The sequence below is a fragment of the Mirounga leonina genome, unplaced genomic scaffold, assembly GCF_011800145.1.
Source record: "Mirounga leonina isolate KUSES-001 unplaced genomic scaffold, KU_Mleo_1.0 Mir_176, whole genome shotgun sequence".
Lineage (NCBI taxonomy): Eukaryota > Metazoa > Chordata > Mammalia > Carnivora > Phocidae > Mirounga > Mirounga leonina.
This window is the reverse complement of record NW_023270454.1, coordinates 42,237,381-42,255,001: the sequence shown is the minus strand read 5'-3', so window position 1 is coordinate 42,255,001 and position 17,621 is coordinate 42,237,381. Positions and strand designations below refer to the sequence as shown.

Here is a 17,621-nt window from a genome sequence, read left to right as displayed (position 1 = left end):
AGAGAAACATGCAAGAGTAAAGAACATGATTGAAAACCTCACTTGAAGGAAGCACAGGCATCGGAATGGAGGATGAAAAAAACCTGATTAAGACGAAGGTCTCCTCCTATTTGTCCACAAAATGTTAGCTTTTTGGCCATATCATCTTCTTGCCTTTATTTTCCTTCTAGTTTTACCCGAGATGGGCAGTGAAGGAGGTAATGGACTTGCTACAGGGAGACAGCTGAAGCATTTAAAGGTGTCTAAGAGATGATTCTTTTGATTATTAGATAATGAAATTCACTCTTCCACGGAAGCTATTTAACATTCTAAATATATTAGTACACAGTAATGAAAATATATGGAAATTCCAAAAGAGCAAAGTTAACGGACTCTATCATATTTGTTAAAACAGCAAAGAGCAAAGAAATCTGGTGAGTAAATGTAAAGGATCAAGGGCCAGTATGAAAGGTCAAAATGGCTCCTAATTTTATATATCAGAGACTTATAAGTACAAGGGCAAAATCTATTTAAATTAGTGTGGGGAAAATACAACAGAGATATCTTTGGTTATATAAAATGACATCATCTAAAAATCAACAAGGCAGTAGATTTCATAGCTCATGAATGAAAAGAAAGGGGGAAACAGGGAATTTGCTTTTCTGCTGGAATTCATCAGGACCTAAAATGAGTAAAGAGGGACATATTTTTAACAATCTCTTAATGTATTCTGAGCCATGAGTGGCTTTGGATGGGGGTATTAGTGAGGAGAATGTTACCCCAATATTTAGGTATTGTGAAAGGCAGCTAAAATCTATGGTGTCATATGAGGCAGGAAACATTTTTTTAAAATGATTTCCATACGCAGCGTGGGGCTTGAACTTACAACCTCAAGACTGCTGTACTGACTGGAGGCAGCAAACGTTTAAAAATGAGAATTTGACAGTAATTTATCTGAAGTATAAATTGAAATGATGATACACTTGCTATCAGCCATTTGACAGCATTTATTGAGTTCCTATTGTGTTCCTGGCCCTGGAGATACAGAAATAAATAAGCAATGTTCCTTCCTCTTAAATAGCATATAATCTAGCATCTTCTGCAAAGTAGTAGATGGCTTAACTCTAATTTGAGAAAAAGAATCAAAGATATAGTGGCCTATTTTGAGAAAAAGTGTGATTCATCTGTGAAGCAAGAAATGCAAAACACCAATAAATTCTCCAAACAGGAAGGGGACTGCATGTATCTAGGACGGACAGCAGGGAAGTCCCCTCACTTTTATTTAGATTCCAACTTACACGGTCACAGAAATCTCAGCTGTCAGATATACCCTCTGTGAATATGGAGGACGGCATGCATGGTAATATACAGCATGAACGTGCTCTTGAAAGAATATAAAGGATAATTTCACGACTCAAGCAGTACGGAATTCAGCCAAGGAAGATGCTGTATCAGATCTAATGCTTGCTGACAGGGGAAAACTCACTCAAAATGTGAAGAAAGGAGGAAACGTTGTGACAGGGCTCATTACCTCCCCAGATTTGGCATAGTGCCAGAAGGGTCCATGGGCTGAAGTACTCTGTAGCGTTATACTTTTACAAGGAATCCTGGGAGAACTGGGACTTTAGAGAGAATTCTTCACAGAATTTTGAAAAGGTATCTTTCTGGTCAGGCTTATTAAATAGAAATAACTTCTGAGAAAGACATCTGCAACAATGACACAAAATTAATATGTGACTCCATGTGAAAGGGATTAAAATGAAAACTTTTATGAAATATTTCTAAAAAGCAGAAAAACAGGATAAGCTAAATTATGCTCTATCGACTTCAAACATGTGAGAGCCAGAAAAGGAAGTCAAAGGCTGTGCAGGTTTCTGTGGTCATTTTAAAAGAATTGATGTCCAAGGAGGCTGACCCATGTATTAGGGTCACGCTGCTGGTTGGCAAATCTAGGCTTTGACACCAGTTCTTCTGACAGCCCGTCCGGTGCTCTTACATTAATACCACAAGAACCCGTTTGTTATTGTTCTGGGGCAGCTAAGTTCCTCAGCTGATGTGACTTAGCAGGGCATGTGAGAGGAGAGGCCTGACTGCACTTCTCTGCTCCCCACCCCACCACCACCAAGTAATTTTAAGCGTTCTTACTACCATTTTGCTCAAATGAATAAGCAAATAATGAGAGAAGTAAATCTACTGTTTTAACAACTTTATGCTACAACTTAACATAGCTAGAGAGTCAAACTAAATAAGAATTTCACATTTCTAATATTTACTGTGTCCTCTAGTGTGTCTAGTTTCAGAGAATGTAAATGCACCAGCTGAAAGGAATGTGTCTCCCCATATAGCTAAGGCACTTACATATCTTTCTTAAGGAATTGCAAATTCTGCCCCCCGACTCGTCCTTTCTCTCCTTCTGCCCTCTACTCCCCAGACTCCCAACATATACATTCAACTTGCAAGGCAAGCAGGGCATAAAAAAGGTGAGAACTTAGGGGAAAGAGCTCTTTTTCTTGTTAGTCTTATAATAGATAAGTGAATTTCCTGAATAATAAATCAAGCCTCTAGAGATATAAATAGAATAGTGAAGAGCTGCTATGAGATATGGTATTCTCTTCCACTCACTCAATAAGTACTTCATAACTCACTTGAGGCTGGGAAGTTCCATATAACACATTAATACAAAGACTTGAAAAGAATGTCAGTAGCTCCCTTTGCCTACAGATTAAAAAAAGAAACACAAAAAAACCACATGGGACTATAACAGATTAATTCCAAAGTTGCTGAGTTTAGATAGAAAAGTAAATAGAACAAAAGACAAAGGTATGCACAGGCCAAACTCATATATACTAAATCCTGCACAATGCACTTTTGTAATTTTTTTTAACTTTTTTTTTTTAAATTTTCATTTATTTATTTGACAGAGAGCGACACAGTGAGAGAGGGAACACAAGCAGGAGAGGGAGAGGGAGAGGGAGAAGCAGGTTCCCCGCTGAGCGGGGAGCCCGATATGGGGCTCGATCCCAGGACCCTGGGATCATGACCTGAGCTGAAGGCAGACGCTTAACGACTGAGCCACCCAGGTGCCCCTCTGCACTTTTGTATTTTGAGCAGAAACATTTCACAGAGAGTACTTAGTTGTATTTTAAACACATTTTTTAAAAATCCAGCTTTTGTGGGGCGCCTGGGTGGCTCAGTGGTTGGGCGTCTGCCTTTGGCTCGGGTCATGATCCTGGGGTCCTGGGATCGAGTCCCACATCGGGCTCCCTACTCGGTGGGAAGCCCGCTTCTCCCTCTCCCGTTCCCCCTGCTTGTGTTTGTGTTCTCGCTATCTCGCTCTGTCAAATAAATAAATAAAATCTTAAAAAAAATAAAATAAAATCTAGCTTTTGTAACATTTGACTCACATTTACTCTAATCTTTCCCTAATGTAAGAGGCTCAAAGAAAGTATCTGTGGCAAATATCCTAGGCTCTGAGCGCTCCTCCGGGTGGCATGGACTAAAGACATTGAGAAATATCGTCAGAACTAAGTGGGGTATCACCACTCAAACTGTCATCTCCATAAAAGGAGAAAGGCTGTAAGCAATCACTCCACTAAGTATATTTAAATTGCAGAATGCAGCTGCCTCCATCAGTCCCATGTCAGCTGTCTTTGTCATATTAGTATTTATGCATCGGGAATGGTATCCTAGTAATCTGGAAGAGTTAGTACACTCCTAAGACTCATGCCTTACGGATTTTATGGCACAGATATGAGGAGGTGCAGATTTATTTTTCACAATGCTCCTTCCGTCTTTTCTTCCTTAGGTAATATATTTTCTTACTTAGAAAGCCGTTTTTCTCTTTCTCTTTGAAATTTACATTAATCAGTTTTTTAAAATGGCATTTCTTTGTGCATAAAAAGTTACAAGGTTTGCATGAGTGAATTATTAAAAAGTTATAATTATAGTGTAGATGACTGTGGTGATAACCTGATTCATTCAAACTCTATTTAACATGAATTTAATATGTCCCACACTCAATTTTATTTCTCAAAATTGACATTTAGTAAATTAAATAGATTATCTGGATACCTTAAAATAAAGGATTAAAGTTTTGGTCAATTTTCAGGTGGAAAACTAAATGTGAGGAAGACCATTTGAGGATGTATTAGCTATTTTAACCAGCCTGAAAACTTATTGAGTACTTTTAGAATACATGGCTGTCTGGGTAGACTCATCACTATTCATTGCACATCCCTTTCAATATTGCATCCTAAATGAAATGAAAAAAATGTCATTTGCTCATAGGCTAAGTAGAGACTCCTCTTTGGTATAATCCCTCATTCTATGTAAGTATAATTTGTGCTTTTTTGTTGTTACTACATTTTATTTGGGTTCTCTGTCTGTATAATCATAGTCAAAGGGTTGCCTTTCCTTTCTCCATTCCTTATTACTAGAGGTTTCTGGCAATGAAAAACTGCTAATATTTTATATATATATAAACATATACATATATTAAAGATCTTATTTATTTATTTGACAGAGAGAGAGAGATAGCAAGAGCAGGAACACAAGCAGGGGGAGTGGGAGAAGGAGAAGCAGGCTTCCTGCCGAGCAGGGAGCCTGATATGGGACTCAATCCCAGGATCCTGGGATCATGACCTGAGCCAAAGGCAGATGCTCAACGACTGAGCCACCCAGGCATCCCGCAGTTATATATTAGTAAGCCTTTGAAATTCAGTATCATTCACTAAGCTGATTATTATGCTATCTATGCCATTGTTTAAACATATGACATGGCAGGGCTAGAAAAATACTAAGGCTTGTTCTGCTGTTACACCTACTTTAATTAATGGCTTTTTAGTAATAGCATGGCCTAGTAATTAAGAGAAAAAGGCCCTGGGATCACAACTGGATTTAAATTCTGGACCTGACACTTGCCAGGTAGGTGACCTTGACCAATTTCCTCATCTGTAAAATGAGATAATGACAGTGCCTTTTTCCACAGCACAGGTCAGAAGGCAAACCAAGACATATGAGGCATTTAGCCTACTGCTTGTCACTGTACTAGTCATTGTTTACTCTTAGTATCAATGGTAACATAATTTACATTATCATTAAAAAAGTAGATCCATAATTTACATACACATATTACATTTTTTAATTGTACTATAGGTTTCAATTTTATTCACAAAGTTATTTAATAGATGGTTTAGTGCCTTGTTGAAATTCAAATATATTACTGTAAGCAACATATTCTATATACATACACACCCAGGAACATACAAATGCGTGTATGAATTTTTCCTACTGAATCCCTATATCTGTTTTAACAACTTTGTTTTGAATTCTATAATTAGAAAGTCAAATTAGGGGCACCTGGGTGGCTCAGGGTCCTGGGATGGAGCCTGGCAGGGAGTCTGCTTCTCCCTCTTCCTCTGCCCCTCCCCCCAGATCATGCTCTCTCTCTCTCTCTCTCTCAAATAAATAAATAAATGTCAAACTAAATAAGAGCTTCGTATTTCTAAAGCTTACTGTCTTCTAATGTGTCTTGTTTTGGTTTCAAATAATACCAAATCCAAAGGTAAAAGGAATTTGTTTTGCCAAATAGCCAAAGTATTTTTATATCTTTCTTATGGGATTGTCATGTTGACTAAGGGACTGGCAAGGCTAGGTAGGGGACTAGGGTCACTCAGGGGGCGATGTAGCCAGGCTCACAGAAACCCCAGATGTGGAGAAACAGACATGATATTTACAAGAACACCTTGTTTGCACTGATGATATTTACAAGAACAGCTTGTTTGTTCTCATGATAGTTACAGGTGCAACATGTTCATTCTAAATATAGAAATGATATTCTCAAATCAACCATGATATTGACATGATACTTACCAAGTTCACTCGTCAGTTTCCTATAAAAGACCGACCGTGAAAGCTTTCAGTGGTAACCCATTCAGGACCTCTCTCACGCAAGAGAGCTATTTCCTTCCCTTTCTATTTTCACCTTCCCTTAAACTTCACCCTTTTGTGTCCCAGAGATTCTTCGGCTCCATGAGACAAGAACTTGTCAACAATGGGGCACCTGGGTGGCTCAGTTGGTTAAGCGACTGCCTTCGGCTCAGGTCATGATCCTGGAGTCCGGGGATCGAGTCCTGCATCGGGCTCCCTGCTCGGCAGGGGGGTCTGCTTCTCCCTCTGACCCTCCCCCCTCTCATGCTCGCTCTCTTTCTCTCAAATAAATAAAATCTTAAAAAAAAAAAAAAAAGAAATTGTCAACAATGACTACCCATACTCCACTGGTATTTATTTTATTGTGTTCATCAATAATTCTGTGAGGATGCTGCCCAGGTTCAATATTGAGTTCACAGAAAATTAAAATGTTGGGTTTATATGAAACTAATGTAAGTTTCCAAAACGGAGATACATACCTGCTTTCAAAAAAGGTAAGTTATCTTTTCCATTCACACTTTCTGGGGCTGTACATTCACATACCAGTGCACACTAGGGAAGAATAAAAGGAAAAAAAAGTGAAAATAATGAAATTAAGAATTGAAATTCTTCCATTTTGTTTCCAAAACATGAGGCTATGCACATGGTTTAAAAAAGTTGAACGAGATTTTTGTAAAACTTTCAGCTTTAACTTTATGAAGCTTGTTTAACTTTTGATTACTTACATATATATGATTGTATTGCATAATTAACATATGATTGTACTGCATAATTATAGATTGTCTTGGTTCTAGTTAAAAACTTAGGAAAGAAGGCAAAAAGTGGAAAAAAATTGTCTCCAACATGTTAGAAATCTTCTAGTACAGCAAATCACATTGACAAGCTGGATGGTTTTATATTTGTCACCTCAGTTTGGGATCAATAAACAAATTACTTTCTAGATTTTAAATAAAAGATAAAATATGTTGTACCATCAAATTACATAAGACAAAAGGACATTTTTGTCTGGCAAAACAATGCAAACACTTGCTCATAAAGTATGAGGACACTTCATAAACTGATCTGATTTATAAATTATTATTTATAAATAACTTGTAAATAAGCTGGTCCAGACGTCATGAATGTATAATCTATGATTAAGTTCATGAGCTTTTACAGAACCAACACTGTTCTGGACAGAAGAAACACGGAAGAGCACATTACCATGTTTCTAGTGAGTGAAGCAGGAATAGGCAACAATATCCCAGACCATGTAGCACTAAGTGATGGGCTCTCAACTTTCTTTGAAACCGTAATTAACAGAGGAAGCCACTCTTCTGGTCCCAGAAAGCTGACAAGAGACCTATTTTCACACAGGCACCAACATGACTGGCATTTATTTTTTCAAATGAGTTTCCTTCTATCACTAGCCACAAAAAAAGGGGGTGTGTGTGGTAGTTTGAGGAAAGAGGAGAGTGAATTTTTAAAGCAAATATATCAGACATAAACAAATACAAATAAAAACGGAACAAAGGAAAACCCAGAAACTATTTTGGTGAGGAGTTCTGAGGGAAGCAGCCAATCTTCTGTAGCATGCATGGCTTTACTCAGACTCCAAGGGCTCAGATTACCCTCCCCAGGAGAATGTATCAAGATTGTTTGGGCTATTTCCAAACTGTTCCCTCCACTCTTCCTCCTCCAGGCACTAGCCCCCTTGGAGAATTAGGCCACTGAGGTCACTGTTAATGATGGACATATGTCTGTCAAACATTTTGAGAAGAAAGACCGATAATTTAAAACATTGATTTAAATGTTACTTCTGTATTCGTATAGTCCACTACTTATTCCCCATCATAAACATTCATCACATTACTCAGGAAATTTCTTCATAGGGAAAAATGTGCTCATAATTTCTTTAGTGTTTCTATTGAGGTTCTACTTTACTGAAAGAATGAATAACCGTAAACAGCTCTTATAATCTGATGTTCTCTAAATCATTTTCCTGACCAAATCAAAACTCAAGAGGTCATCGTTTCTTTTACTGCACAACTATTTGGAAAATGGACTTCCCAAATCACTAGAGCAAGGTGCAGTGATGTTTGGACATACTTAAAATTCTTTCTCTTATTCCCAATATTTCTTCTACACTTTTTAGTTCATCTATGGCTGTTAAAATAATCTTTCATAAACTTAATATCTTACCAGTGCTCTGCTCTAAAATGTGTAACCGTTATTTGCTGTCCAATCAAATCCAATATTCTGACTGGTGTTCAAATCCTTTCATGATTTGTCCCTGATATCCTTCCACATAATAATGTAATATAATAGTTATATAAGCTTTGAGCCATCCTCCTCTCTAAAACAGGATTATCACCTACAATATAATTTATAGAAATGGTTTAGATTAAACCTTTTTAGTAAGGAAGTCCATAATTCATAGGGATCAGGCTATTATCTTGAGAAACTGCTTCTCTACATGGAGGGAGCCCTGCCTCTTCATAATCAAAGTCAACTTTCTGTTTCCTAATAGAAGGCCTGTATTATTTTACCAAATGGATCAGAAATAGAATTTTCATACATTTGTATCTTCCATCTACACTGGAAGGCAGATATTCAGAATAATTTTAACCTAATAACATTCTTACTTTGCAACTTTATTGTATTTTAAAGCTTTACTATTCACAATGCTGTCAAGATTTAAATCCACAGAACATAAACAGAAAATATCCAATAAATATTTATTAAATTAATAAATATTTTTATATTTGGACTAATTATTTTCTTCAATTGTTTGCCAAGTGTACTGTCTTACTATTTAAATTGAGAGTTTTGAAGCCAAGAACCATAGTTCTTATTTCCTCAGCCTATTCTGTTTAATTTTTTTACAGTTGACCCTAGAATCATTTTTACACTGTGCTAGATGCTACATAGAATGCAAAGATTAAAATGATTTGGAATCATTAAGCACAGGCTTAAGGAGCCTCCAGCTATGTATACTGTTTATTGCTGTCATTATGATGGATATTTTCAGGGTTACGCCCTTATACTGTGTGTGCTCTTAGTGTAACCTTTGTATTTGTGATTCTGAGCAGGAATAACACCACATGCTTTTTGTTCCAATAGCACTGTAAACCTATTGATTTTGATGAGTGCTTTAAAAAGTGTCATCTGACGGTAAGTGTGACCAAGAAGAAGAAACATAAGATACATAAATTTCTTGGAGCTTAATGATGTTGAATATCAACTAACATACCAATTTGCCATGCATTGGGCTAGAAAATTAACCAAACTGTAAAGACAAGGATCATAAAGGACAAAGACCGATACTTCTTGGCTAAGCACTTTTACATTTGTTAGTTTATTCCTTAGATCATGGTTGTTAAAGTTTGGAGTCTGGCCACATTTCACTTTCTCTGATTCAACTCATCAACTCCTCTTCATCTCTGCCTTGAGTCTTTGCAATAAACAGGCTCCATTCTTCTGTCCTTCTTTTAGGCCATACTCAACATAACACCCCAGAACGGTCCCTCTTAAAACATGAATCAGATCAATTTGCACCTACACTCAAAAATCCTCCACTGTCTTTGCATCTAGCTCAGAGTCTAATGATCTCTAAGGGAGTATACAATCTGTCTTCCCTGCCTGTGGACCTTATCCTCAACTCTACCACTTTCCTCTCCAACCCCCCAGTTCCAGCCATTTTACAGGCACCCTGCCACCTCAGGACCTTTGCCCCTGCTGTTCACTCTACCTAGAATTCTTGTTCCTCTCATATACCCACATCTTGCTCCCCTATTTTCCTGCATGTTTCAGCTCAGATATCATATTACCAGTGAATCTATCCTTGATCACCCAGTATAAAAGGGCCACATCCCACACTCCCTAGTAGTCCTTGTACCCTTATTTTTTTCGATAGCATATAGTACCATCTGATCAACAATATATTACTTGTTTATTTTGTTATTGTTTACCTCCCTAGAAGGCAGCATCTGTGTCTATGTGGTTCATTGCTGAATACCCAGAACCTAGTAGAATGCCTAGAACATAGAAGGCGGTATTGTTTGACGAATGATGAATATTATATTCCTGCAAATATCTTATAAGTCAAATCAGTTATATTATTTTCAATTTTGTATTTGGGAAAAATAAAGGGACAAATAGTGTCTGCTTTAAGATGCTCCTTAGCTCCCCTAGGACTCTACCTTTTCCCTGACCATGGCCTAAGAATGTCTGATTAAAACACCACTTTAATATATGGGGGCAAAATGACCTGAGAAGGGTAGCAAGGCATCAAAATACTAGTTAGGTTAGGGGCGCCTGGGTGGCTCAGTTGTTAAGCATCTGCCTTCGGCTCAGGTCATGATCCCAGGGTCCTGGGATCGAGCCACGCATCAGGCTTCTTGCTCAGCGGGAAGCCTATTTCTCCCTCTCCCACTCCCCTGCTGTGTTCCCTCTCTCGCCCTGTATCTCTCTGTCAAATAAATAAATAAAATCTTAAAACAAAACAAAACAAAAAAATACTAGTTAGGTTAGGCTCGTAGTGAAAAGAAGATGTATTATTAGTCCACTTACACCATCTCTGTCACTGTCCTAAATACGTAAGGCTTTTTCCTTTTGTAGAAACCACCACTACTTTGATCATTAGTACTGTGCCCTGTGCCACATTCAAATATAATAGACATTAAACAAAAGGGGGAGACAAGGCAGGAGCTGAACTTGGCCCGCGCAGAGCCTCACTGGAGGATGCCTGTTAAAAATCCTCCTCCCCTGACAAGAAGCCAAGTCACCTTGGTGGCAGGGCAGAGGGGAGGGCTATCTCATTGATCTTGTTGGCTGTTAATTACATTGGTTTTTCTATTAACCGGGTTTGATTATTTTGCTTCCTCATTCTCCTTTCCCTAGTGGCGTATTTTTTTCTTGACTATTTAATTCAAAGTTGTTCTTAAAAAGTTTCTTCCTCTTTCCTTTATAATGCTACACTCTTTACTGCATCCTCACTCTAGTCTTTACTTATGGACCAGTTTGTACACAGCCTTATATGCAGCCAAATATTATCCCTTCTAGGAGACAATTTTGGATTTTATTTCTTCAAGGTAAAATTGACTTCATTTACTCATTCACTCATTTTCCCTGTGCTAGGCTCTGTTCTAGGCACTGGGGGGAGGAGTAAAGGAGAGAACAAAATAGACAAGTATCTTTCGTGGAGTTTAATTCTAGTGAGGGAAATAGACAATAAGATAAATAAAATATATGTGATGTTGGACAGTGATAAGTACTAAGGACGAAAATAATGCAAAGAAAGGAGATAGAAAGTTTCTGGTAGGCATGGCAATTTTGGATACAGGGCAGAGAAGGCAGAGTGAGAAGGTCATATTTTGCAAAAAGACCAGAAGGAAGTGAGCGAATGAAGCATATAGTTTACCTGGGGAAAATGCTACAAAGATAGATTGAAAAACAAAGTGAAGGACCTGAGTCAGAAATGTATCTGGACTGTTTGATAGCCAAGAAGCTAATGAGGCTAAGTGAAAGTGAGCAAAGAAGAAGAGTAGAGGATGAGGCGAAGAAAGTAATGGGGGGCCAACACTTGCAGGACTTTAAGTGGGTCACTGAAAGGATTTAGGTTTACACTTTCAGGGAGTTGAGAAGCTACTGGAGAAATGTTCTGTGTTATGTCTTAACAAGTGCTCTGCTGAGAATAGACTATGATGATCGGGGTGTCGGGAAGGAGGAAGAAGGGACATTTAAGAGACTACCATGAACACGTACGTGACAGACAATGCTGTAAGAGGGAAGGGCTCAAAAGTCACTGGGTTCTGGACAGAATCAGCAGGATTTGCTGACATACTCACTGTGCCTGAGAGGAAGAAATGAGTCAAAGGTGACTCCAAAAGTTAAAATTTGGATACCTAATGCGACATTTCACCTATTATATGAGCTTTGTAAAATGTCCATGTTACTGTTTCTTTTGTGAATTTTTCTTTTTCTAGCTATGTGATTTTAACACTTTGTCTTCTTTCACTATGTATGTACATATCAAATAAAAGTTTGAGCCGGGGGCGCCTGGGTGTCTCAGTCCCTTAAGTGTCCAACTCTTGGTTTCTGTTCAGGTTGTGATCTCAGGATCGTGGGATCAAGCCCACCATCGGGCTCTGTGCTCAGCAGGGAGTCTGCTTGAGATTCTCTCTCTCCGCCTCCCTCTACCCTCCCCACCTCACTTGCTTGCCTCTCTCCCTTTCTCTCTCCCTCTCAAAAAGTTTGAACCAGGGTGGTATGGTGAATGACCTTCTGAACCACCTTTGCTTGATGAGAACTATATCATAACAATATAATTTGAGGAAACAAGTAAGTTAATGTGAGAGGACAGAATTTGGCTTTTCATTTATATTTTATTCCAGGCTCTGGAGGTTATCTGAGATTAAAGATTCAAATGTAGTATTTTACATCAGGGATATAGCTATGAACTGGATTGTGTTCCTCAAAATTCATTATGTTGAAGCCCTGAGACCCAGTATGACTGGATTTGGAGACAGTCTTTATGGAAATAATGAAAGTTAAAGATGCTAAGGGTGGGGCTCTAATCCTATTGGGCTGGTGTCCTTATAAGAAGAGGAAGAGACACAAGAGCTCCTTTTGCTGTCTCTATGCTAATGTGCCAAGGAAAGGCCATGTGAGGACACAGCTGAAAGTCTGTACGCCAGGGAGGGAGCCCTCACCAGAAACGAAGTCATCTGGCACACCAACCTGGCACTTCCTGGCCTCCAGAACTCTGATAAAATCAATTTCTGTCGTTTAAGCCATTCAGTCTGTGGTATTTTATTACTATGGAAGCCCAAGCTCATTAAAACAGGTATTACAATCTTTTATCTACTTCAGTATACACAAGCAATAACGTGTCACTCACCGACATGACTGGTGCTAATAGTTTCATTTCTTTTTCCTCCATTCATACAAACTCGGGAGAGCAGTGTTGTTTTACAGATAACCTCGATTTCAGTTACTTTGTCTTGTCCTATGTTTCAGTCCTTCACTAACTTGGGGACTTAAGTCCCCATTAGGAGATTGTGTTAATACACTTCATAGACATTTTGATTTAGCAGATAATGCAAAGAAGTTTGCATATCTAACAAACACTCCAGAAAATTCTGCTAATGCTTTGTGAAACACTGAGCTAAAGTTATTCCCCCATAATTGTAAATATTGTGCATAGTGGACCTTACTACATGTTCTTCACGAATCATGACGCTTCTGAAGGATTGCCAACAGAGTTTATAATAACTTTATAAAAAATTCGCAAAAGGTCAGTGTTTACTAAGAACCCAGACAGGCCAGACTAATGTCAACAATGGTACATTTATCGTTTTAGTCAACTTACGACTTGTACGTGGTACATGCTGATGCTGCCGTCACCTATTTCTAGAACAGTTAAGTCTTTTTAAGTTCACATTACTAGGTCAGAAACCTCATGTGGGGCTTTGGTGGGGTATATTCCTGGGTATCAAGTTCTCTGCTTACGAAAAAGAGTATGATTCACTTCGCACTATATAATAGCAACAGAGTAAAGGAGTCAGGCGGTGGGCAAAGCTTTGAGGGAATTGGAGAGGGGGCTAGTAATAGAATGGGAGCAGTCAAAATAGGCCTCCGTTGAAAAGGGAAGTGTTTCTGCTACCCGTCTCCTGGCATACTGCCACAGGTCTAAGCACAGTTGTCTATTTCTGTTCTCAGTTCCCCACCTGGCCTCCAAATCTTCCCTCCTTAATCTTGAGGCAAGCATCCATGTCGTGGTGACTAATACGCACCTTATATAGAACTCCAAAGGAAAGGGGGATTGATGAAAGGGGCCCCATAATTGGGGGTCTCGGATGCACACATCCTAAGAGCCACACTGGTGTGTTGAATACACCAATCTTGAGAAGATCTGCTGCAAATTCTGGACAGTCCTTACATGATCAGGCAACCAGATTCAAACTTGGAGCCTCCCTGGAATTTTTTCATGATCCTCGCTATGTTCTGAGGGAGAGCAGAGGAACAGTTCGAGAAGAACAAGGCTTGGCCCCGCAGGTAAGACCCTAGCTTATTCTGGGGGCAAGAACAATATTCTTTTGAAAGGCAGTCTTAGATTTCTTTTGTAACGTTAATTTGTTTTTGTTTTTTTTAGACAAAAATTAATTTGTTGTGTTAGATAAACACCATTTCTCATGTAGATGTTTTCTCAGCACCCCAAATTCAATATGCTCCTAGATAAGGGCCACTAAGCCAGAAACTAAGTCACTAAAGGCCTTATCCTTAGAAAATGCTCATTTATGAAAAGGTATGAATTATAGTGTATACACAAAATCTTTCCTGAAAAGATGCAGTTTTTAAGTCCATCCCCTGTGCCTCAATAAAGTAGGCGACTGCATTCCTAAGACGGGAATTTAATATCAAGTTTCTCTTTCTTAGAGAAAAAGTAAAAAATCCTGGACACATACTGATCTGCACTGGGACCTTTATGCTCAGTTAAAGGAAGCTGCTTCCCCTCCAGCTGGCGATGCCCCTCCTCCAAAGCTGTTCCTCCACTTTGCGCTATTTCCTACTTCTCTCTCTGCAATTTTATAAGGCCCAGCATTATTAAATCTGTGCTCCTTCACATACAAATGAAATCTAAACTCAAATGCATTTCTTTCTAAAGAGGGTTTTGAGAGTAGAGAAGTGGTTACTTTTGGCAGTAGCCATCCTGGAATCTTCTTTGCGTCTCACGTAGGGTTAATTAGAGCGGAATGCAGCAGTGATCAGTACTTTTGTTCCAGCTGAGAGGAGAGTGTCAACACGGGGAGCCCCGGGGCGAAGAAGGCGTTGCTGAATGGCGCAAGGCTTTGCAGAGTTCCGTGCAAATAGACCCTCTGGTTCAGCAGACCAAACATGCTTATGGCACTTCAATTCCAGAGCTGATTTCTCATTTGGCTTATGAATAATAAGATTTCATAGTGCACAGACGTGTTGATGATTCAGGCAACCGGCAAAACTGATCGTTTCTAATTTAATTTGTGCATTGAGCTGACTGAGACCCTACCTTTTGTCCCTGCACATCTGCGGTGATGTGGTCGGCTTCCCCATCCTCAATCTCCCCCATCTTCACGATACTGACTTCTATGGTGCCAACAACTTTGCCACCATCTGAAGTTCTGCAACCAAAAATAAATGAAATGGAAAGGTAAGAATCTTCTCTCTCCTTAAAGTATGCTCAAAACATGTTTGTTTCTGAAAACCACAAATATTACTCTTTACCTTCATTAGTTTTAATTAAAACAAACTACTTTAAAAACATTAAAACATGTTAATATTTGTTGTTGTGGTTAATTTAAAAATGTTAACCACCAATTTATGAGGTAAGTGCACAGACTGTCAAAAGCTACCTCATGATGGTGAAACCTCTTCCAGGCTTTCAGAAGTGGACACAAATATCATGCATCGGTGTTCTGTTTGGCAATACCACATCCCCACAACAGCATAAACCATGGCTTCTCTCTACCAACTGCATGGGATGTTGCGCACGTCTGTCATGGAAACCACAGCTGGGGGCACCTGGGTGGCTCAGTTGGTTAAGCGTCTGCCTTCGGCTCAGGTCATGATCCCAGTGTCCTGGGATTGAGCCCTGCATTTGTCTCCCTGCTCACTGAGGAGCCTGTTTCTCCCTCTCCCGCTGCCTCTGTTTATCCTCTCTCTCTCTGTCAAATAAATAAAATCTTAAATAAAAAAAACCAAAACTACAGTTGAATAAAATAGAAAAGAATATAAACATCCCTATACTCTTTCTCTGACTGGGCCACTGGCCACAAAATCTGATTCTGTGCCTTTTTCCTAACACTATTTTTCTAAGAGACTAGGTAAAGGAGGTTCTCTCCCAGCAAACATAAAAAAGTTAAGGTACATGCAGAGCAGAAATTAACCATAGAGATAATTTAGTAAACACTTCATCAGATAAAGAATCGGAGACTCAAAAAGATGGAAAGACTCATCTAAGGTAACCAAATGGCAAAACCAGAAATTCAGGTTTCTATCTTCTTCACGTCTGTTGGGTCATTGAAAAACTCCATTTAATGATGATGATGATTTTATTAAGATTTTCATCATCATTATCATCTGCATAATGAATTTTCTGGTGAACAATAATGAAAGAGAAAAATAAAATGAATAACCACCCTCCTTTCAGATTCTCTAATTTCTTTTCCTGGGCAAGAAAATATACAGAATAAATGGTGCCATCATAACATGGAAACAGTGTGACACAATGATATTTTCCCCTTGAATCTCATTTTGAAGATAGGCAGCAAGCCACTCCATAGGCATGACATTTTGCCATAACTTCTTTCTTAACCTAATTGACTAATACTAGAAACCCGATGCTTCCTTTTCTTCTGTCATGTCTTTTTCAGAAATTTGTTTTTAATTTTAATTGGGATACAAATGATGTCTTTCTTTCAACCAATTCCTTCTAAATGTCACTATTTTATCATTAAAGATGTCAGGAAAGAGGATTAGGAAAATTTCTATAGTTTACCAAAATACTAATTAAAATAATGAATACGTTAGGTGAAAAGGAAACCAAATTATGTTACTAGATCATGGCAGGTTTTTCTCAAAATATAAAAAGTATAAATTAAAACACACCCTTTGAATTGTGCTTTTAAGGAGATTGAAATTGGAAAATTCTGGTGACCTATGCATACCTTAATGTCATAACGTAATAAAATAAAAATTGTGTACATAGAAAAAAGTGGTTTCTTATTAAAATGAAGATTTCTTATTAAAATATGAAATAAAATGCTTTTTGGTGACTTTCAAAACAGTGGAAATCATCATATTGACTTAATTATTTGCAATTAATATAGAAACTTTACTCATCACAAAGAAGATGTGTATAAAGAGGACAGTAATTTTGTGAAAAACTGCGTTAGCTCCCCAATTCTGGGGTACTTTATTCATTATACCATTCTCCCACTGGAAAATGACATAACTTGTCATAAATCATGGTGTGACTTAACTCTGTACAATTATTCAGTACCTAATAAAGACTTTAATAAGAGCTCTCGTTGGCACTACTCATAGCTTTTTTAGAGGTTTGCAGGTTCTTTTTCCCCAAGCTGATCATCAGTAACAATTACAGCTATCTTTTCCATTTTAGTAGGAGTTGCTTAAAATTGTTTGCTTGAACAAACTGAGCTAGATTCATTTCTAGGAATGCAAACCTATGTACAGCTTTCTAAATTTTTTCACCAAACTATGCCGTAATGATTGCAAACAGAGGGTAGGCTTTCCACAGTCTCTCCTGGGCCTGGTTATGAACCAGTATGTGCCACAGGGGTCACAAGTGTACACTCAAGAGTTCGGGCTACCTGCTAGCTGCATGAGCCTGGGCAAGAACTTAACCCACGTGAAACTTCGTTTGTAAAATGGAGATGATCGTTTTCTTGTAAGGATTAAATTGTGGCAGGATGGCTGTGAAGTGCTCAGCACAGTGCCTTAAACAAGACGAGTGCGTCTTCCTTCCGCCCCTCCTCTTCATCCTATAGTAGGGCAGGGGTACCAGTAGCAGCAACGACAGAATCGCTATGTCATGAATGGTATTTATAGATGGTGTTTAGTTTTATAACGTATTATATATTTATATATGATGTTTAATTTTATAATGTATTATGTGGTGTTTATATAGTGTTTAATTTTATAACGTATTATGTGGTATTTATATATGATGTTTA

The 17,621-nt window shown here is 38.4% G+C and overlaps 1 protein-coding gene across 2 annotated transcripts in view; it reads right to left on the bottom strand.

Annotated features, from left to right (window-relative positions):
• INPP4B (inositol polyphosphate-4-phosphatase type II B) overlaps nucleotides 1–17,621 on the bottom strand; it is a 543,837-nt gene that overhangs the window by 202,647 nt on the left and 323,569 nt on the right. For both annotated transcript variants that reach the window (XM_035023009.1, XM_035023008.1), the window contains 2 exons: nucleotides 14,936–15,047; nucleotides 6,387–6,459 (listed from right to left, as the gene is read on the bottom strand). In XM_035023009.1, the coding sequence (XP_034878900.1) occupies nucleotides 6,387–6,459; nucleotides 14,936–15,047 (185 nt within the window). The remainder of the gene's footprint in view (nucleotides 1–6,386; nucleotides 6,460–14,935; nucleotides 15,048–17,621) is intronic.